The sequence below is a fragment of the Tamandua tetradactyla genome, chromosome 23 (assembly GCF_023851605.1).
Source record: "Tamandua tetradactyla isolate mTamTet1 chromosome 23, mTamTet1.pri, whole genome shotgun sequence".
Taxonomy (NCBI): domain Eukaryota; kingdom Metazoa; phylum Chordata; class Mammalia; order Pilosa; family Myrmecophagidae; genus Tamandua; species Tamandua tetradactyla.
Window position 1 is genome coordinate 4,867,250 of NC_135349.1, and position 23,496 is coordinate 4,890,745.

The following is a 23,496-nucleotide window of genomic DNA, read 5'->3' on the forward strand; positions in this document are numbered from 1 at the left end:
CCGACCTAACAGTATGTTCCCTGAATGCTTGAAGAGAACATGCATTTACTGCTGCTGGGTGGAGTGGTCTGTGCTGTCGATCAGCCCCTGGTGGTGGGCAGTATGCTTAACAACTTCTATATCCTTGACAATATCTACTAGTTCTATCAAGAAGACAGAGAGGGGTGTTGACACCAACTATAATTGTGGATTTGTCTATTTCTCCTGAGAGTTCCATCAATTTTTGCTTCATGCATTTTATAGCTACGTTTGGTACATACACATTTAGGATTGCTCTGTCTTCTTGGTGAATTGATTGTCTTACCATTATGTACTGTCTCTCTTCGTCCTTGGTAATTTTATTTGCTCTGAGGTCTATTTTATCCGATATAAAAATGGCCACTCCTGTTTCTTGGTACATACTTGAAATGAGTTTCTTAAAGATAATATACTGTTGGTCATTCAAAAATAAAATCCATTCTGCCATTCTCTTTTATTTGGTGAAATCAGACCACTTACATTTAATGTAATTACTGATATGGTAAGTCTTAAGCCTACCACTTTATTATTTGTTTCCTCTATTTTTCATTCTTCTGTTTTATTTTTCCCACTTATCTATGATACCCAAATATATTTTAGAATTCCATTTCATCTTTAGTGTTTCTGGGCATACCTCTTCATATAGATTTTTTTAGTGGTTGTTCTAGATATTACATTATACATATGTAACCTGTCACAATCTACTGGTACTGACATTTCACCACTTCAAGTGAAGTGCAGAAACTTCACCTCCATTTAGGTCTCCATTTACCTGTCCCTCTTAATAATAAATTCTCCCTCTATACATGAAATCCACATTATATTTTTTGCTTAATCCATCAAGCATACTTTTAAAACTTAAAAAGAAAAGGATAATCTATTACATTTACCTATATTTTTATGTTGTACTTTCTTCATTTCTGATGTTCCTAGTTTCTTCTTCTTTTTAAAAATATTTCCTTTCTGTTTTGACAACCTTCCCAAACCATGACCAGCCCATACCAACTTCCACAAGAATAGAAAAGGAGTTCTACACCCTGGCAGGCAGAGAATACTGCCCTGAGACAGCAGGAAGAAGTTCTAGATGTTTAACCACCCCTTAAGATTAAGGATGTATAATTCTTTCAGGGAGAACCAAGGCAAAATAGAACAGGGCATCTGGGAATGGTCACTAGGTCTCTACCTGGTTGTGAAAGGGTCAGAAGTTTCACTGCCAGTACCCCAGAATGAACTGAGACATGACCTTGCTACTAGCTCTAGCTGTGAAATTTACCAACTAACTTCCTCTTGGGCCAACAGGAAGACGTCTTTGAAACCATGTAGTAAATGCCTAACAAGAAAGCCACAAGTGCAGGTGATAATCAACTCTTCTGAAGCAATATGAACACCTGATAATCACAAGGTAAAAATAAAAATAAAAAAAACACTGTGGGCTAAAGCTCCTATAAAACTAACTAACCCTAAGGCATATCTCTTTTTTTAGTACACCCACACTAATTTCTTTCATGTGTACTTTCTCTTAATAAACCTTGCTGGTTGCCTAAAACAAAACATCACCACTGGCCCTCAACAGAAAACCTCCAACTCGACCCAAGTCCTCCCTCCCTGCCCCACTCCCCAAAACTCACCCCCTCGCAACCCTGGTCTCTGATGCTTCACGACTGCTGTCTCCAATACCCACACTAGGGCACTGAACTTACACAGACCTTTGTAAGGCAGGCCACATAAGCTTAAAACAGCTAGCTGAGAGAAGCAGGAGTAAAACATGCCAAAGACTACACTACAAATCTGTCCCCACTTTCCCTTTGTACCAAACTTCAAGGATCTGGTCTTTCAATAGGAGTGTTAAATGGCTTTGAAGAAAAAAAATCTTATTAAGGGGGCAAGGGATGATTTGGATTACTCCAAATCAACCATCTTTTTAAAGAAGAGCAGTTCAGAAAGCCACAAAATCCATCAAGTGGAGCCAAGGGCAGGCCAGAAGGAGAGGCCTGTGAGGGAAGGAGTCCTCCAGGCAGCGATGCCCCAGGGGGTGGGAGAGCTGGTGGGGTGATCAGGACCTTGTGTGCTCAGAGGACTGGCTGGCGAGCTGTTTCCCACAGAAAAAGCTGCCAAGTTAGGATGGCTTAAAAACTCCTGGTGGGGGACAGGGTATCCCTGAAGGGGAATAAGGGGGGAAAAAAAAGGGGAGGGGGCTGTTGTCCAAGAGCTTCTAGTAAAAAAAAAAACCAAAAACCAAAAAGTCTCTTAAACGGTTCTTAGGGTTCTAACAACAAACTGAAAGGAGGATGAGTCAATGGAGGAGCTGGGCAGATTTTATTGCTGGCCTCCATCTGCAGTTTCTTTCTGCTTTGGGGCTCTTTGGGCTTCCAACTCTGAGCTGGAGTCAGAGCCCCACTGAAGGCAGAGGTGGTGCTGCTCTTGGCGCTGGTGTAGGGGCTGTGGTCTAAGGAGGGGTAGTTGATTTGCAGCTGGGCACTCAACCTCACCATCTCCAGCGCACGGACTTGCTGCTCTAGAAGAGCATTCTGCCAACCATGGTCATCAATATCCTGCTGGTGTGTATGGCTTTTCCTTTACATACACTGGATATACTCTGTGGCCTTTGTCTAGGATCTGGGCCCAGGATGCCTTCTCTTTGGAGTAATAGGACTAAGTCCTGCACACTGGTCGCCGCCTTTGACATGGTTCCAATGTTCTCGCTCCAGTGCATTAGGCGAGCCTGTGAGTGTTGCTCTGCACCTGCGAGTCATCATTATCGCTCATTTCCTACAACTCAGGTTGCAGCCTCTGTAACTGTGGTAAAGGAGGGGAGAGAGAAGTCACCAAGCTCAACTACCACCCTACCCATTGGCTTCTCTCACTCACAGACAACACAGGTGAGAACCACCTCTTCATTGTACACCCTGGGCAGGGGTTTAAATCCAGGCTTTTCAGGTGGTCTTCACTGACACCACAGGCTGAAAGCAGAAGTGGGGACAGGCAGAGGCACCTCACTACTGCTCCTTCAACATGAACCTGGCAGGGATGGGAGGAGGGCCTTGTAACTGCCAGGCAAGGGTAGAAGCGAAGCTCTGTATTTGGCCTTTGTTGACAGGAGGAAAGGTGTGCTTTTTCCCTGTTGCTTTGCTGGAGTAGGGCGGTTACTGTAAAAAAGGCTGGTCTTGCTAGCCTGTTCTTTCCTAATACTCTAGTAAAAGAATTCCTTGGGACTTAGGTGTCTATATCCATCGGCACTTTTTGGATCCCTAACCAATCTGCCTTCAATCCATCGTTCAGTCTTCTTATGTAGCGTTACATGTAATATCCAGGGATTTTAGCTGTACTTACAGGAAGGCAAAAGGAGAAATTTATCTACTGCATCTTGTCCAGAATTGGAATTTTACTATAAGCGTTTTCTTTCTTTTTTTTTTTTTTTGCATGGGCAGGCACCAGGAAACAAACCCGGATCTCTAGCATGGCAGGCAAGAACTCTGCCTGCTGAGCCACCGTGGCCCTACTATAAGCATTTTGATACTATTTAACCACTTAAAATTATATGCCTTTATTATTTTGATAAAAATAAATGTTTAGAGGGGCCAAGATGGCGGCTAGGCAATGTGCCCATTTTAGTTCGTCCTCCAGAACAACTAGTAAATAACCAGAAACAGTACAAAACAGCTCATGGGGTCACGTCAGTGACCAGACACACAGCATACCCCAGTCTAGACCAGCTGGACCAGCTGTGAGCCCCTCCCAGAACTGTGAGTTCCCCAAGCTGTGGTGGCCGGCACCCCTCCCCCATGGCTGCTTCCCAGAGGGGAAAGGAAAGAGACTTTACCAGCAGCAGGGATTGAGCCCAACCAAACGCCAATTGTGGAATTACTTTAAAAATTCTGACTACTAAAAATAGGGCCCCAGCTCAGGTGAACCTGGTCAAAGCGGAGGTCACTCATTTCTGCCCCGGCGTCGAAGGGGCAGGGCTGACAGAAAAAGGAAAAAAAGAGAAGGAAACAGAGGTTTTGTGGCTGTGTTTTTACAAAGGCTTGACTACCTTTGGATACAGCGGCAGGGCTCCTTAGGGTGCAACTGCCCCAGGCATAGGCAGAAGTGAGCTCTTTTGGGAGCTTGTCTGGAGCCTGTGCCTTCCCCAGGGGAGGGGTGAAGTTCAACTCAGGTGGAATCCCTCTCTCAAGGAATTCAGACACCAGGGCTTGGTAATTTGAAGCCATTAAAACCAGCCTACAACCTCTCCTCTGTCTCCACCATGCCCCCAGCCAAAGTTAAAGGTACCACATCATCTTATGCTGGTGGGACCTGCAGGCAGACAAGCACCACATATTAGGCAGGATAAGAAAAACAGAGCCCAGTGACTTCACAGTAAAGTCTGTCAACCTGCTGGGTCTCACCCTCAGGGAAAACCAATGCAGGTGAATCTTTCCTCCTGATAGGAGGCCAGTTTGGTCTGGGAAAACCTGGCTGGGGTCTATAACACCTAAGTAGACCCTCCTAAGGGTGGGGGGAAAAAGGCACCATATGAGCAGGGCAAGAAACAAGAAAACAAGAACTGAAAAATTCTATGTTAAACATAACCTAAGCTAGAGGTCCAGAAAAAGCTGGACTGAATGTCAAAGAACAGAGAGAACAAATTCATCCAGCAAGAAAACCTCGGTAAAATAAGTGTAAGCAATCTCCAGAATAAACTAATTAAGGTAATTAAATGACTAGACACCAGCAAAAAAATAACAAATCACACGAGGAAAATTGAAGATATGGCCCAGTCAAAGGAACAAACCAACAATTCAAATGAGATACAGGAGCTGAAACATTTAATTTAGAATATATGAACAGACATGGAAAACCTCATCAAAAACCAAATCAGTAAATTGAGGGAGGATATAAAGAAGGCAAGGAATGAACAAAAAGAAGAAATCAAGTCTGAAAAAACAAATCACAGAACTTATGGGAATGAGGCACAGTAGAAGAGATGCAAAAAACAATGGTAACCTACAATGGTAGATTTCGAGAGACAGAACATAAGATTTCTGAACTGGAGGATGGAACATCTGAAATCCGGCAAGAAAAAGAAAATATAGGGAAAAAAATGGAAAAGTATGAGCAGGGACTCAGGGAATTGAAGGACAATATGAAGTGCACGAATATACGTGTTGTGGGTGTCCCAGAAGAAGAAGAGAAGGGAAAAGGAGGAGAAAAATGAATGGAGGAAATTATCACTGAAAATTTTCCAACTCCTATGAAGGACTTAATATTTCAGATCCAAGAAGTTCAACGTACCCCAAAGAGAATAGATCCAAATAGATGTGCTCAAAGATATTTACTAACCAGAATGTCAGAGGTCAAAGAGAAAGAGAGAATCTTGAAAGCAGCAAGAGAAAAGCAATCCATCACATACAAGGGAAGCCCAATAAGACTATGTGTAGATTTCTCAATAGAAACCATGGAGGTAAGAAGACAGTGGGATGATATATTTAAATTATTAAAAGAGAAAAACCGCCAACCAAGAATTCTATATCCAGAAAAACTGTCCTTCAAAAATGAGGGAGAAATTAAAACATTTTCAGACAAAAAATCACTGAGAGAATTTATGACCAAGAGACCGGCTCTGCAAGAAATACTAAAGGGAGCACTAGAGACAGATAAGAAAAGACAGAAGAGAGAGGTGTGGAGAAGAGTGTAGAAAGGAAGATTATGAGTAAAGGTAAAAAAGAAGGAAAATTAGAAGGACACATAGAAGCCAAAAGGCAAAAAGCCCGGGCAGTAAGAACACTGATGTTGATGGACTAAGCTTCCCAATTGGGGGACATGGACTGGCAGAATGGATTAGGGAACGGGACCCATCAATACGCTGTCTCTACTCAAAGGACATGAGGGCAAGGACACAAACGGACATTTGCACACCAATGTTTATAGCAGCATTATTTACAACTACCAAAAGATGGAAACAGCCAAAATGTCCATCAACAGATGGTTAGCTAAACAAACTGTGGTATATACATATGATGGAATATTATGCAGCTGTTAAGACAGAATACAGCTATGAAGTATGTAACAACATGGATGGACTTTAAGGACATTATGCTGAGTGAGATTAGCCAGAAACAAAAGGACAAATACTGTATGGTCTCACTGATATGAACTGACATTAGTGAATAAACTTGGAGAATTTCGTTGGTAACAGAGACCATCAGGAGATAGAAATAGGTTAAGATATTGGGTAAATGGAGATGAAGGGATACAGATTGTGCAACAGGACTGAACGTAAAAACTCAGAAATGGACAGCACAATACTACCTAACTGTAATACAATTATGTTAAAACACTGAATGAAGCTGCATGTGAGAATGATAGAGGGAGGAGGGCTGGGGGCACAAATGAAATCAGAAAGAAAGACAGATGACAAAGATTGAGATGGTATAATCTAGGATTGCCTAGAGTGTATAATGACAGTGACTAAATGTACAAATTTTAAAAATGTTTTTGCATGAGGAAGAACAAAGAAATTGTCATTACTGCAGGGTGCTGAAAATAGATGGTAATTAATATTTTAAAATTTCAACTTATGTGTGAGACTAAAGCAAAAAATGTTTATTTGGTACAAATTTATACTTTGACTAGTGCATCTCCTAATATAACTTAGGTAGATAGTTGGTTGAACACCTTAAGTACATGGAACTTTGTATAGAACATGAGATTTTGTTGGTTTGTCCAGGTGATGCCTTGATGAATACCAGAGTTTAACGTTTATTTTTTTAAAAATTTTTTTATTAATTAAAAGAAAAATTACAGGAAAGAAACACAAACATTCCCAGTATGTGATCATTCCATTCTACATATATAATCAGTAATTCACAATATCATCACATAGCTGCAGATTCGTCATCATGATCATTTCTTAGAACATTTGCATCAATTCAGGAAAAGAAACAAAAACACAACAGAAAAAAAAACCATACACACAATACCCCTTACTCCTCCCTTTCATTGATCACTAGCATTTCAAACTAAATTTATTTTAACATTTGTTCCCTCTATTATTTATTTTTATTCCATATGTTCTACTCATCTGTTGACAAGGTAGATCAAAGGAGCATCAGACACAAGGTTTTCACAATCACACAGTCATACAGTGAAAGCTACACCATTATACAATCATCATCAAGAAACATGGCTACTGGAACACAGCTCTACATTTTCAGGCAGTTCCCTCCAGCCTCTCCGTTTCCTCTTAGATAACAAGGTGATATCTACTTAATGCATAAGAATAACCTCCAGGATAACTTCTCCACTCTGTTTGGAATCTTTCAGCCATTGACACTTTGTTTCATTTCACTCTTCCTCCTTTTGGTCGAGAGGATTTTCTTAATCCCTTGATGCTGAGTCGGAGTTCATTCTGGAATTTCTGTCCCACGTTGTCTTTTCATGTGTTTAGGTCTTCTGTGATTTCTTCTAGTTAATGTCTTATGGTTCTCCACTTATAAGTCCTTTACATCCTTGGTTAAATTTACTCTTAGATGTCCAATTCTTTTAATTGCTATCATAATTGGCTTTTAAAAATTTCCTACTCAGACTGTTCATTCTTAGTGTATAGAAACATTACTTATATTTGTGTGTTCATTTTGTACCCCTTCATGTTGCTGAATTCACTTATTAGCTCGAGTGACTTCATCATAGATTTTCTATGTATAGGATCATGTCCTCTACAAATAGGGAATGTTTTACTTCTTTCTTTCCAATGTGGATACCTTTTATTTCTTTTTCTTGTCTAACTGCTCTGGCTAGGACTTCCAGTACAATATTGAGTAAAATGATGACATGATAGTGAGCATTCCTGTTTTGTTCCTATCTTAGAGGGAAAACTTTCAATCTTTCACCCTTTAGTATGTTAGCAATGTGATTTTCAGGTATGCTCTTTATCATGTTGAGGAAGTTTCCATCTATTTTTAGTTTTCTATGATCAAAAAGTAATGACAGATTTCTGTCAAATGCCTTTAATGCATCAATGACTTTCGTATGTTTGAAGCGTACCAGTCACTTATTTTGTGGAATGTTTCTCACAATTTGAGTTTGTGATTTTCTCATGCTGCAACTGAAGTTAGGAATTTGCAGAAAGAAAGTCAGGAAAGCGGTAATGTGTGTTCCTCAGCGCACATCAGGGAACACATGATGTTGCTGTGCCTTATTCCTGGTGCTGTTAAAAGGCTATGCTCTTAACCACTCTATTAGTTCTCTATACCCGTAATAAATCACCACGAATTAAGAGGTGTGAAACCACACAGACTTATTCTCTTACAGTTCTGTAAATTAGAAATACAACAGAGTTCTCAATGGGCTAAAATCAACCTTTGGCAGGGCTGCATTCCTTGTGGGAGCTCTAAGGGAAAAGATATTTCTTCGCCTTTTCCAGATTCCAGAGGCTGCCCATATTCCTTGGCATGTGGCCCACTTCTCCATCTTCAAAGTCAGCAAAGTGGGTTGAATCCTTCTCATATCATGTTACTTTGTCCTTCTCTTTTACCTCTCTTTTTCTAGTTGTAAGGATGCCTGCAATTACATGGGACCCGCCTGCATATTCCAAGATAAGCTCCGTATTTTAAGATCATATGATCAGAAACCTTAATTCCACCTGCTATCGCCTTCTAGCTCTCTACTATGTAAGATGACATATTCATAGGTTCTGGGGATTAGGACATGGGCATCTTTGGGCAGCCATGATTATGCCTACCACAACTGCAATGCTCATAATTGTTAATTAGCCCTTGACTAAAAAAAAAACTGACTTTATAATAACTGATGTTGAATGACTGGAATATTGGTTGGGCTTTTGTGAAAAGCATTTTGTTTTTTAAGTGTTCATTAAGACAAGACAAGACGAGACAAAAAATTAAGCTAAATTAAATTGTCTCCCATATTGTGTTAGGATATTGTCAAGACAAACAGACTTTGGACAGAAAAATAAGGTCTTATTTAAAATCCAATTATAAAATTATTAAATAACATTTGAAAAAAGTATTAGTGCATGCTGCCTGTGCTGATTTGAAAGGATGTATGTACCCTAGAAAAGCCACGTTTTAATTCTGATCCCATTTTGTAAAGGTGGCCATTTCTTTAAATCCCTATTCAGCACTGTATTCTTGAAACTTTAATTGGATTATCTCCCTGGAGATGTGACTCAATCAAGAGTGGCTGTTAAACTGGATTAGGTGGAGATGTGTCTCCACCCATTCCAGGTGTGTCTTGATCAGTTTACTGGAATCCTATAAAAGAGGAAACATTTTGGAGAAAGCAGGAAATTCAGAGAGGACAGAGCCATGAGAAAGCCACAACAGAGAATGGGACAGAACCACAAAGCACAGAGTCAACCAGCCAGCGACTGTTGGAGATGAAGGAAAACGCCTCCCGGGGAGCTGGAGAGGAAGCTAGCAGATGATGACCATGTTTGCCATGTGCCTTTTCAGATGAGAGAGAAGCCCTGAACTTTATCGGCCTTCATGAATCAAGGTATCTTTACCTGGATGCCTTAGGTTGGACATTTTATTGGCCTCAGAATCATAAACTTATAACTTATTAAATTCCCCTTTTTAAAAACTGTTTTGTTTCTGGTATATTGCATTCCAGAAGCTAGAAAACCAGAACACTGCCTGATACCTTATAAAATAGGCTGCAAGGTTCCATCTTTCTGGGTTTTCCTTTCATTTTGATTACTAACAGGAAGGTTAGTGAAGAGGGTTATGCTCCTGTGGTGATAGGCATGGGTCATGGAAGAATTACACCACTGTATTCAGAACCAAAATAATCACAAAGATCAGAGAAAGTCTACAAAGGCATACACTTAACATATCTTAGCAGAATTCTATTTCATTCCAGAAAAAGTCTTTCCATGAGGGATTTAAACTTGCACATAAAAGTGGACTCCACAGTTTTATGAATGTTTCCTATTATGGACATACTGCGTATTTCTTACCTTTCCAGATCCAAAGACTGCTTCTTGGGCATATCTGATGAGACACTCTTTGCAGAACAAGTGAGCATCTGCACACTGTGTTAGTTCCTCAAATGGGAATTCTCCATAGCAGCAGCGGCACTCAATCAGCTGACCATCCTGTGGGTAATCAGAAACACACATGAAGTCAACTACATTCAGGTAAAAGAGAAGCCATGTCTCATATTCCCCCCTGCCCCAAACTCATATGGAAAAGCCATAAAGCAATGATGAGCTGTTTTCTGCTGTATAAATCTAGCTCAAGATGCTGGTACACATAGGCTCCAAACCAACCAGTTAAGATGGCGGAGTGAGATCAGGGATCTGTCCCCACCCAGATGCTTTCTTTGAAGGACCAGCAAGAACTGGCAGAAATGTCTTTCTCACAGCTCCAGAAAACAGATAAAGGTGAGTACCAAAAAAGGAAAGAGGTTAAGTTAAAAGCAGCAGGATCTTGTGGTGCTCTACCTGCCCCAACCAGCTTTGTGAAAAGCTGTTTCATACTCCTCCCAGTGTGGGTCCCTGATCCCAGTTCCAAAGGGGACAGAGAAATCCTTGTGCACATACTGGGAACATTTATGTTTAGCAAGGTCTGAGAGACATACCATCCCGGAACTTGCCCTGTATGTAGAAGATGACTTATGGAGCCCTCCTACAGAACTGCTGAGGGAAGGTAGGGAAGTGGTTGCTGGGGTAGGGAAGTACTGGCTGTAGGAGTTGTAGTGCAGTGCCTGAGAAACTGCTTCCTAGGGAAGAGGAGTCATTCTGAACCATTTAATCAGTGAAATTCCTATGATCAAACATGTATATGCAAGACAAGACTCAGGCATGTACAAGCAGGGAGGCCCCTATGCTTTGGTCAGGAGCTATCCTCTAAACTCACTGTATGGATAAGCTCTGAAGGTGAATAGCTCAGATCAATCCACAAAGTTGGGAAAGGGGGTTTCTTTTTTCCCTTCTTTTTGGTTAGCTCCTGGCATTCTAGGAAAGTTCTGTTATAATACTATACAGATGCCTCAAATCTACCTTTTAGCAGTAACATGTTACAATACCAAATGTACAGGTTTTGAGAAAAAAATTATAAAACATAAAATGAAACAAGAAGTGATAGTCCAGGTCAAACAGTTTAAAGCATTAGAAACCATCAACAAGGAAGATGAGACCTGGGAAACTCCAGATAATGACTTTAAAAGATGGTCCTAAATAAGCTCAAAGAGCTAAAGGAAGACATGGACAAAGAACTGAAGGAAATCGGGAAAATAACAGAGAAACACAAACATCAACAGAGAGATAGAAATTATGAAAAGGAACCAAAGTCAAAGATAACAATAACAGAAGGTAAAAATTCAACAGCAGGTTAGAGTTGGCAGAAGAAAAAAAGCAGTGAAGTTGAAGATAAGACAAGTGAAATCACCTGGTTTGAGAAACAGAAAGAAGAATGAAAAAAATGTGAATAGACCCTAAGGAACCTGCAGGACAATATCAAGCATAACACTATATGCATTACGGGAGACCCATAAGGAGAAGAAAGAAAGGTGCATATTGAAACTATTCAATGAAATAATGACTGAAAGCTTCCTAAATTTAACAAATGACATGAATATACACAGCCAAGATGCTTAAGGAACTCCAAACAGGATAAAGCCCCAAAGCCCACATCATGCCATGTCAGAATGCAGAGAGCCACAAGAGGAAAGCAATGTGTCAAACACAAGGGAGTCTCGAGATTAAGTCCCGACTTCTCATGAGAAACAATGGGGATAAGAGGGCAGTGAGAAGACATATTTAAAGTGCTGAAAACAAAAAAACTGCCAACCAAGAATTCTGTGTCTGCCAAAACCATCTTTCTAAAATGATGGAAGGGCTAAGACATTTCCAGATAAAAGCTAAGGGACTCTGTCACCACAACACTGCCCTATAAGAGATACTAAAGAGAGTTCTGTAGGCTGAAAGTACACTAGAAAACTGACAGAAACCACATGAAGAAATAAAGAACTCTGGTAAAGATAATAACATGGGTGAATAGAAATAGCTGTACTACTTTATTTTTTATTTGAAACTCTACTTTTTACTTCCTACAGAATCTAAAAGGCAAACGCGTAAAATGTAATGATACATCAACGGTTTTAGACTCATAATATATAAATATGTAATTGTGACAAGAACCACATAAAGGTGGGGCAGACGGTGGAGTACGTGAACATAGTTTTTACATAGTACTGAACTTAAGCTGGTATCAAAACAAATGAGATCGTTACGGATTTAGGAGGTTAAATTTAAGTCCCGTGGTAACCACACAGAAAACATCAGAGAATACATAAACCTGAAGAGATAGAAAACAGAGTATACAAGTTACCAGAAGGTAGGAGTGGAAATAATGGGAAGTTAATGCAAAAGGAGTGGAGGGAAAGTTCTAGTATGGATGGTGGTGAGGGTACTGCAACATCCTGAATGTAATTAATCCCACTGAATAGTTAGAATAGGAAGATTTATGTTGTAAAATATGTTTCCACAACTGAAAAAAAAAGGAAAAAAGTGACACTAAAGATACAATAACAATTAAATACAATACATGATACTGGATGGGATCTAAGAATGGAGGAAAAAGGCTCAAAAGGACATAGGGAAAAAAGTGGAATACAGAACATAAACTTTGTATCAATGTTAAATTTTCTGACCTTGGCAACTGGACTTAAGGTAATGATTATATAGTGAGTGTCCTTGTTTGGAGGAAATGTACCTGGAAGTATCATGTGTTCAAGGATTATGAAGTGTACAACCTGCTCAGAAATGTCAGAAAATAGAAAAAAAAATGCTACTACAACATAACTAATATTAATACATAGCTAAAAACAGAACAATTCTTCATATGAAGTGATCATTCATGAATTCCATGGTGGCACTGAACTATAAAATCTGTAATCAGATACTACCATGATTACGAATCAAGAATCAAGTTGCATGAGAGATGTTATCCAAAAAACTTTCTTATGTTAGATTTTGCTCTTCTTGTTATAACAAGAAGATGTGAGAAAAATGAGTGTATTGTGTCCTCGCTCACGCTTCTAAGGGCAATATAATTTATCTTGAGGGACTACTGAAGGTTACTAAAGTAACTAATAGTACTTTAAGTAGCATGAATACCAGGGAATTTTCTCTATTAATTTCAAAACATGGTCTCTAACCCATTCTTATGCATATTAGAAAAGAGTACTACATAAGGACTGAAGACATCATACAAAAAATTCACCTGGACCAGAGTTTAAACATATCTCTTCCTTATTTAGCTCTACAAGTGATACTGAGTTTCAAATTCCCCCTAAGAGTCTATGTGATAGATTCTAAGTACTGGTCTTTGACAGAAACATCTCTATTCTTATCCTCCCTTCAACTCTGTTCAAACCTGGCATTAATTCAGAGTGCCTATACTTGTTCATATATCTCACGATAACTTGGTTGAACTGCAAACCCAGCAGATCAACAGGAGGTCATACAGGAACACATCTGTGATCAAAGTGCTGCAAAAATGTGGTAAGAGAAAGCTCATGAGAATATCCAGAACAAGTGAAGTAGATGAGATTGCAAACTACCTTTTGATACTGTTCTTCATTCATCTGCAGGGCAAGCAAAAAGTCTTCATGCTGAGGAAGGAAAAAACAGTACATACATATGCAGATTTAGTAAACAAACCATTTAGTGTTTATTTCCAATGACATAAAAGAACTCTAGTATTAGTAGTCATCTCTTCAGTTACAGAGTTGAGTAAATAAAACACCAGAGGATAAACTTAAAATGAGTTGGAAAACTAAAGGTAAAAAAGGACATCTATGAGTCCTAGAAAACACAGGGGAAACTTCAACTCTGACTCAGACTGTAATAAGGGAAAAGACCGACACAATAAACACTTCTGAATAGCAAAGAATGTCATAAGCAAACAAAAAGATGAATCAGCAAAAAAAAAAAAACCAACAACAACTCAAGTTCAACAAGTTACTTCACTGGTGCGACAGTGGGGAAAACAAGCACTCTTTTACATTACTGGTGGGAATATAAATAATCCCCCCACCTCGGAGGGCATTTGGCACTATCTAGCACAGACACGAAGGACTGGCTTCTGAGTATCCCTCAATAGAGAACTGAGTAGATAAATTCTGATACTGCATGCAGTGAAGTATTAGGCAGTTACAGAAACCAAAGAGAAAAATCTCTATGTACTGCTATGGAGTGATAGCCAGGATGCACTGTGAAGCAAAAAATCTTGTGGATAGGAAAGAAGGTTAAATAAAAACATATAGACATATTTGCTTCTATATAAAAATAAGGAAGAATAAACCAAAACTAATAGCAACGGTTAGGTATGAAGGGAGTATGGAAACACGGGTCAGGACACAATGGAAGTGAGACCTCTCTGAATGTTCATTTTAAAGTTTTGACTTTGGAACTGAAAATGTCTTACATAAATGAAGAACAAAATTAGATAAACGAATAATCAAGCAAACCAAAAACCAATTCCTTAAAACTCAACAATAAAACAGAAATAAGTTCACTGCTCATCAAATTGATGACATAACCACAGACTTATTTCAAATGGCTTTAAAATAGAAAATTTTGATCACATATTCCTAATCTGATGTAATCTGGTAAGAAGAACTGTAAATAAACCTTAAAATGTGTTTAGCAGTCTTATTATTGGTAATAATGCTGGGCTGTTATTTTGGCACTAAGTATATAATTGGGAATAAAGGAAATGAGTAATAAGTTAACGTTACTAAAAACAAAGATCTCCAGCAGTTAAGAGAAAAGAAACCCAAATATAAAATTAAAGAAGTTATGTAGAAAACTTGTAAACCAATCTAAATGAGAAATCTCAGTATGAACTTCCATTACAGGAATGTAGGGCACATTGCAGAAGTTGCTAATTCTAGATCCAAGACAGGATCAAGCTGGCTTGATCCAGGCTAAGGCACTAGCACTTTTACCCACCATTGGTTTTGTTCTGTCAGTTGAAACTCAATATGGTAAAAAAGGCAAAGGATGTTTTGCCATTATTAACTTTTCTGACCTTGAAGCTCCCTTGAAACAGTCTTAGGGAAGCCGGGGTGGGTCTCTAGACCACACTTGGAGGGCCACTGGTCTAGAGGATACATATCGAATAACCACATAAGTATTCTGACTTGCACATTTGATAACAGATTTGGGGGATTAAAGAGCCAAACGGATGTTCCCTCTGGTTTGAGGGAGATTAAACTGAGAGGTTCACTAAGCTCCAATCCAAATTCTCCAGCATAATCCTGACTTATGAAGCTGTGAACTTTAGTCAGTATCATTATAAAATCCAATTGTGCCTTCCTTTTCAAACTTTATAGTTTCTTTAAATTAATCGCTCTAAAGAAAGGGAAAATCTTTCAAGTTAATTTTGTACCGAAGTTCTAGCATTTAGCAAACCAGAACCTAGTAATATACTCCAAGGTGAAAGCAAACCTCGGCCGTCCCCTCACCTCTGCCATCTCTCTGATCTTCTGTTCATAGAACTCCTGCTCTTGCTGCACGGCTGGGAGGAGGGCACGCCGGTCATAGGACCGACAATGTCGCCGCTTATTTTCCAGAAAGAACATTCTTTTTTCTATTTTTATATTACCTAGAAGATATAAGACAATGCAAAATCATGCAGACAACTGCTAGGAATCCAGGCTGGCTATTTCCAGTCTATCGTGACCTAGTTGCCCCCTCCCCTCCTCCATCCAAGCAACATGTTTCAAGACATCTATCACATATTCCACCTTCTGGAAAAACGGCTGCTTACCATTCCCTCACTCTATCATACACTTTTAGACCTTCTTGTTTTCTATCCCTGGCTATGCTCCAACTGGGAGGAGTTACTTGTATCCTGTCAGTATCATATTATCTAATGATATCTAACAATGGACATCTGGGTTCAAAGTTTGGGATTATCATGATAGGGCTACTTCTTTGGTGAACAAACATCCACAATTCATACATAGTATGTATTAAAGTGGGTTATGCAGATTTGTAGCTTTGGGAAACTGCCAATTTAACAAAGCGGTTGTACCATTATATACTCCCTCTGCTAGCAATGTATATGCATTCCAGCTGCTCCATGTCCTCACCAACACTTCGTGATGTCAATTTTGAACCTGTGTCATTTGGTAGGTGCAAATGTACTATATATGTGTGTTTTTATAATTTTTTGTTTTGAAAGTTTCCAAATATACAAAAAAGTTGAAAGAATAGTTTCAAGATTCACCATGAAACATGACATTCAAAATACTGGACAATACAGAGTGAAGCCCCAGTAAATCCCAGAGTGATCTGAACAGTGAGTAAAAAAGTATTTGCAAAGTTCCCTTGGGGGAATGGTGAGAAAGGGGGAAAATTCAACTTCCCCAAGTGGAGAATTCTTGATATTCTTACAAGTAGTGGGGACAACCAAAGCAATAGGCTGAGTCCCCAATCTTGGGGTTTGTTAATATAAAACTTAACCCCACAAAGGATAGGTCAAGTTTACTTAAAATTAGGCCTAGGAGTCACCCCCAAGAGAACCTCTTTTGTTGCTCAGATGTGGCCTCTCTCTCCAGCCACCACAACAAGCAAACTTACCACCCTCCCCCTGTCTACGTGGGACATGACTCCCAGGGGTGTAAACCTTTCTGGCAACGTGGGACAGAAATCCTAGAATGAGGTGGGACTCTGTATCAAAGGATTGAGAAATCCTCGACCAAAAGGGGAAGAACAAAATGAGACAAAATAAAGTGTCAATGACTGAGAAATTCCACACAAGAGTTGAGAGGTTATCCTGGAGGTTATTCTTACGCATTAAATAGATATTACCTTGTTAGTCAAGGTGTAATGGAAAGGCTGGAGGGAACTGCCTGAAAATGTAGAGCTGTGTTCCAGTAGCCATGTTTCTTGAAGATGATTGTATAAGGATATAGCTTTCACAATGTAACCGTGTGACTGAAAACCTCATGTCTGGTGCTTCTTTTATCTACCTTATCAACAGACGAGTAAAACATACAGAATAAAAATATATAACAGGGGGGACAAATGTTAAAAATAAATTTAGATTGAGATGCTAGTGATCAATTAAAGGGACGGGAAAGGGGTATGGTAGGTATGAATTTTTTTCTGTTGTCTTTTTATTTCTTTTCCTGAATTGATGTAAATGTTTCAAGAAATGATCATGAGGATGAATATACAACTATGTGATAATATTGTGAATTACTGATTATATATGTAGAACAGAATGATCATAAGAATGCTTGTGTTTTTGTTTGTTATATATTTTTAAAAAAATTTAAAAATAAAAAAAGAAGAAAAAATAGTGGGCAGTAATAATGGAAGGGATCATAATTGATCTTTTCAGAGTTTTTATTTGCTGGGTCCTATGGTAGTTACATTTTCATTTTTTTTAAAGAAACTGCCCAGCTCTTTTCCACAGTTGCTGTATCATTTTATATTTCTAATAGCAAGATATGAGTGATTCAGCTTCTCTGCATCTTTGCCAGCATTTGGTATTGCCACTATTTTTTATTTTAGTCATTCTGAAAGGTGAGAAGTGATATCCTCCTTGTGGTTTAAACTTGCATTTACCTATAATGGCTAATGATATTGAACATCCTTCATAGGCTTATACCATCTGTATAGCCACTTTGGTGAAGTCTCTTTATGACTTTTGCCCATTTCCTAGTTAGACTGTACGTTCCTTTCACTGTGGGGCTTTCTGAGTTCTTTACATATTCTAGACACCAGCTCTTTGTCAGATATGTGGTTTGAAAATATTTTCTCCCAGTCTGTAGCTTGCCTTTTCATCCTCTTAAAAAGGTCTTTTGCAAAACAAAAGTTTTAATTTGAACAAGTCTATTTTATCAAGTTTTTCTTTTATGGATCATGTTTTTGGTATCAAGACTGAGACCTCTTTGCCTAGCTCTAGGTCCTGAAAATTTTCTATTTTTTCTTCTAATAGTTTCAAAATCTATGTTTTACGTTTAAGTCCATGAATCATTTGGATATCATTTTGTGGCACAGTGTCTTTATTTTTTTTTTTTTGCTTATGGATGTCCAATCACTCTAATATGATTTGTCCTAAGGCTATCATTTCTCGATTGGCTTGCTTTTGTACACTTTTATAAAAAACCAGTTAAACATCTAAACATCCATCAAATGATTTGAATAGATAAAACGTGGTATACCCACACAATGGTAATTTATTAGGCAACAAAAAAGAATAATATAATGATACATGCTACATGGATGAACCTTGAAAACACTGTACTAAAAGTCATTTGCAAAAGACCAGGTATGATATATGATTCCACGCATATGAAATGTCCAGAATAGACAAATACATAGAGACAGAAAACAGATTAGTGGTTTCCAGGGGCTAGGGGAGGTGGAGGATGGGGAAATGGTTAAGTGACTACTAGTGGGTATAGAGTTTCTTTTTTTTGCTTTTTAAAAACAGCTTTATTGTAGGATAACTGACTAATCACAAAGTGCACATATTTAAAGAGTATAACTTGATGAGCTTTGATGTATATTTACACCTATCAAGCCATCACAACAATCAAGATAATGAATAATCTATCATTCCAAAAAGTTTCCTTATGCTAGGGTTTCTTTTTGAAGTGATGAAAATATTCTAAAATTGCCTGTGGTGATGGTTGCACAACTACGAATATACTAAAAACCACAGAATTGTACACTGTAAGTAGGCAAATTATATGGTGTGTGAATTATAATTCGATAAAGCTACTATATTTTTTTAGAAAGGAGTAAAACACTCAGTTTGGCATATCTGTGGGGGGCTATTTCTGGTTTCTCCATTTTAATCTGTTCATCTATATGTCTAGCACTCCATCAAAACTAAATCTTTATTACTATAAGTATACAATAAGGATTGAAATTGGGTAGACTGATCCCTCCTACTTTATTCTCTTTTTTCAAAGCTGTTTTATTTGACTTTTCCTGATAAATTTTAGAACTGTTTTACTTGCATCTGCCAAAAAAATCTTGCTAGGATATTGACAGAAGTGCATAAAACCTGTACAACAATCTGGGGAGAACTGACATCTTCATTACATTGAGTCTTACAATCCATGAACAAAATATCTCTCTCCATTTATTTATAATCTTTTTTCTTATTTCTGTCATCAGCTTTTATATGAAAAAAAGTCATATCCAACCCATACATTTCCTGTCTATGTTTTGTTATACTTACACCTAAGTATTGCATTTTGGGGGGAACACTGTACGTGGTATTGAATTTTAAATCTGTTTCCAAATATTCACTGCTAGTATTCAATTCAGAAATACAGTTTTTGGGGGGTAGGTTGATTTTATGTTCTGTAACCCTGTTGAATTCAGTTAACTGTCTTGGAAGGTTTTTTGTAGAGTCCTTGGAATTTTCTTCAAAGGTGAATATGTCATGTGCATATAGGGAGTTTTATTTATTTCTTCTTTTCTGATCTTAATGCCTTTATTTCCTTTTCTTGTGTTATTTGTTGGCCTTTATTCCTAGTTTTCTGAGAGTTTTTATCACAAATAGGTGTTGAATTTTGTCAAATATAATTTTTCTGCATCAACTGATGTGATTTTTCTATAGTTTCTTACTATGGTAATTTACTCTAATTTTTAAATCAGTATTGCATCCCTGGAATAAACTTTACTTGGTCACAGTGTATATAAAATTCTTTCTATATATACTGCTGAATTCTATTTGCTGTTATTTTGGTAAAGATTTTACATCTTTATTTATCCATTAACAGATCTATATTATGGGTGATATTCAACGGTAGTTTTATTTTTTGTACTGTTTTCATCTGGTTTTGGTATTAGAGTGATTCTGGTTTCAAAAAGTCAACTGGAAAGTATTATCTCCTCTTCTATTTTCTGGAAGAGATTGCACAGAATTGGTGTTGACTCTTCTTTAAATATTTGGTAAAATTCTTCAGTGAACTCATCTGGGGCCGGAGATTTCTTCTTTTGGGAGATTTAAAATAACCAATTCAATAACTAATTCAATTTCCTTAATAGTTGTGGTAAGGCTAGTAAATTATTTTATACTGTATGAGTTTTTGTAGTTTGAGCTTTTCAAGGAATTGGCCCATTTCATTTAAGCTGTCAAATTTGTTTAAGGTGGCTTACAGTAATTCCCTTGATACTTTTCCTATGTGCAGAGTCTATAGTGGCATCCCATTTCATTCTCAAATTGCTAATTTGCATTTTCTCTTTTTTGTCAGTCTTGCTAGAGGTAATAGGGGTATTTTTATTGATGTTCAGTTTATATCCAACTTCCAACCAGACTCTTCATGAGCAGTCTGAGTAGTGGTCAGCATGTAAGACTATTAAAAGGAGAGCGGAGGGAACACCCTTTGTCTCTCACTGAGTTAAGGAACTGGTATAGCCCAAAGCACTGCCTGGATGGAAAAACAAGCTGAAAAGGTCAAGAATGGGATTCCTGGAATTGTTGAAGGATTCTTAGCCTATGTGCTTATAAAGTGCTGTCTTGCAAGGCTAATTGTACCTATAAGCCATAGATATTAAATTATAAATGACGTATATAGTTTTTATATTTTACTTCCAATATCCTTATTGATGACTTACTAAGTGCAATTTGAGAATAAGAATCTAAAAGAAAAGGATAAAACCGGGTAGACTGAAATACTAGTGGGCAATGAGTAGAAGGGTAAGGGGTACAGGATGTATGAGTTTTTCCTTTTTATTTCTTTTTCTGGAGTGATGCAAATGTTCGAAAAATGATCATGGTACAGAATACACAACTATGTGATGATATTATGAGCCACTGATTGTCCACTATGGTTGGGCTGTATGCGTATAAATATTTCTCAATTAAGAAAAAATTTTTTTAAAGAATATGCCTGAAAACAAAGGGCTGAAACTAAAAAGATGAAGTTAACAAGACAAAAATACCAAATGCAGCTAAACTGGTAGAGAGGGGTACGTGACTTAAAAGCAGGGTGAGTGAAAAGATCAACACTATTATGGGTCACGTTTTGATTGTAAAAAGCTAATGTATTCTAAGGAAGAAGAAAGAGAAAGAGACAAATTCTGAATCACTTCAGAGGAAAAAACTATAACCATGCAATAAATTTCAGGAAGGTATACTCTGACTTGGACAAAAGGAAATGACCCTCTAAAACAAAAAGCTGACCAACAAGGTAGGTACTGACTTGCAAAATAGTACTTTTCTTCCTTTACCACTGAACATCAGAAACAAAGACTGTGCAGCTATGTATTAGGGGTGCACGGTCTAAAACGTGAATAAATTCAGCTGAATGAAAAACTACATGCACACTGTCTTTATTACTCTCATTTTGCCACAGACCAGTGAAAATGCCATGTCAGAAAAGCACTGCTCCACAGACTCACTGCAAGGACCTTAGGAACCGCAGCCCAGGTGATTTTCTTTTAGATCATGAAGAATGAACAATTCCAAGTACTTTCCAATTCTACAGTTACATCATGGATTTTCCATTTATTCACACATGAAATCAAGTTATGGAATTAAGATAAAGATTTAACAGAATGACAGAAGAATAGGAACGGAAAATACAATATAATCTTTAGGAAAAGTATAATGAACTCTTTTCTTGGATACAAGCAACTAAGATAAGATCTGCTGTAAAATTCAATCATTTTACCTTTGGGAATTAGACATGAAATAACTTTCAACAGTTATTTCATCAATAATAATAATAGAATTGTAAAATTAACACGTGGCTACTTAAGGGTCATGTGCAGAAGCCACTCTGAAGAGAAAAATCATAAGGGCCATTCTTTCTCAAGTGGAGAAAATGCAACACAAATATCACTAACTTAGTTCTTACTAGTGATATGGCTAATTCTCATCAAACCTGCAAGACTAAACTTAAGAATCGCCAACACTTTTCCACAAGTGAATATGTTTATCAATGCACAAAATTTTCCTGTCAGAGTATACTGTAAGCAGGAAGAAAGAACTAAGAATTGTAGCCACTTTCTAAACACTGTGACATGCCATCAGATCAGTTCCTGTCAAGAGCGTTACCCTTTGACTAAGTCTGGCATGGCATCTGTAGGCATCCTACAACATGACTTCTTCACTGACTGCAGGGAAGGGGTCAGGTTTTGCATTTCAGCTTCATACACCCATCAGCAACACTCACAACTGGTCATTACCTTGTTCAAATTTGAAATCTATATAAGAAAACTGATTCATTTCTTTTCTCTTTTTTCTTTTTCCGCTGGTTTCTGGAGATAGCTCCTGCCATTTTTTAATGGCATCAGAAAAGGCCTAAAAATTGAGAAAAGGAAAGGTTACCATTATAAATGGGAAACAGAAAAAAGTGAAACACAGGCAATCCCCAAATCTCATTTTGACTCATGTTTGAGCTCTTTCCTGCCTGCTTACCAGAAACAGGGAGCAGCAAATTAACAAGTAACATTTCATTATTTTCATTTTCTGATTTCATAGACTGCTACAGTGGCAAAACAAAAGTGTCTACTGGCAGATTAAAAGGCAAAATGAAAAAATAAAACCTGTTCAAACTATCATCGAATAGGCACAGGTTAAATCACAGAACAACTGAGTGCTGAGTTATATTCTAAAGGCAGATCTTATACGGTATTCCTCTGGCTCACGCTTCCTCTCCCATTCTCCACTTTCTTTCCCCGTACTCCTCTTTGCTTTAACCAACTGCACGCTGGAACTCAAAATCTTACACCAGTGATAACTCTGTTTTCCTATACCTTCAGTGCCTCCCTCTCCTACACTTTTACAATCAGCACTTGAATGAGCTCAAGTCTTCACCATGTTAAAAAATAAAATCCAGGTGCACACGTGGTTCAGTGGTAGAATGCTCACCTTTCATGCGGAAGGCCTGGGTTCAATTCCCAGACCACGCACCCAAAATAAAATAAAATAAAATAAAATCCTCCTTCTTCTCCTTTCAACTACCAGCCACGTTCCTTCCTTCTCTTTGTAGCCAAACTTGTCAAAAAATAAGTTATTGCATCACCTCACCTCCCACGAGATTTCCAACTCCCTTTAATATAGCATCTAATCCACCTTTCATTTGCTAAGGTTATTAACAAGAAGCTAAATCCAATGCTGACAATTTTAGTCCCTATCTTACTTGACCTGTCAGCAGCATTTAACAAAGCAGCCCACACCCCCTTAGAACATTCTCTCTTGGCTTCCATGACACAACCCTCCTGACTTCCCTCTCTGCCTGCTTCTTCTTGGCATCCTTCCCTACTCCATCTTTACATGCTGAGAGTTCCCCAAGGTAGGAGCCTTGGCTCTCTTCTCACCTGCTCTTCTTTGGTGGTTCACATGATGATGACTTCTAAATCAGATCTCCAGCCCATGTCTCCCTTCTGAACTTTTAACCTTTTTGTTCACTCAACCACCCAATGAGTGATTCTTACTTGGATGTTTCATAGGCCCTAACTGCATGTTTGCAATTCAGTATGTCCAA

At 38.2% G+C, this 23,496-nt stretch overlaps 1 protein-coding gene and 1 pseudogene across 3 annotated transcripts in view; both read right to left on the reverse strand.

Moving 5' to 3' along the window:
- Positions 1 to 23,496, reverse strand: part of RNF216 (ring finger protein 216) — a 208,130-nt gene that overhangs the window by 98,796 nt on the left and 85,838 nt on the right. For all 3 annotated transcript variants that reach the window (XM_077140519.1, XM_077140517.1, XM_077140518.1), the window contains exons 8-11: positions 22,196 to 22,310; positions 15,496 to 15,635; positions 13,588 to 13,638; positions 9,980 to 10,117 (exon numbers count right to left, since the gene is read on the reverse strand). In XM_077140519.1, the coding sequence (XP_076996634.1) occupies positions 9,980 to 10,117; positions 13,588 to 13,638; positions 15,496 to 15,635; positions 22,196 to 22,310 (444 nt within the window). The remainder of the gene's footprint in view (positions 1 to 9,979; positions 10,118 to 13,587; positions 13,639 to 15,495; positions 15,636 to 22,195; positions 22,311 to 23,496) is intronic.
- On the reverse strand, positions 1,665 to 4,840 carry LOC143666461 (protein max pseudogene; annotated as a pseudogene).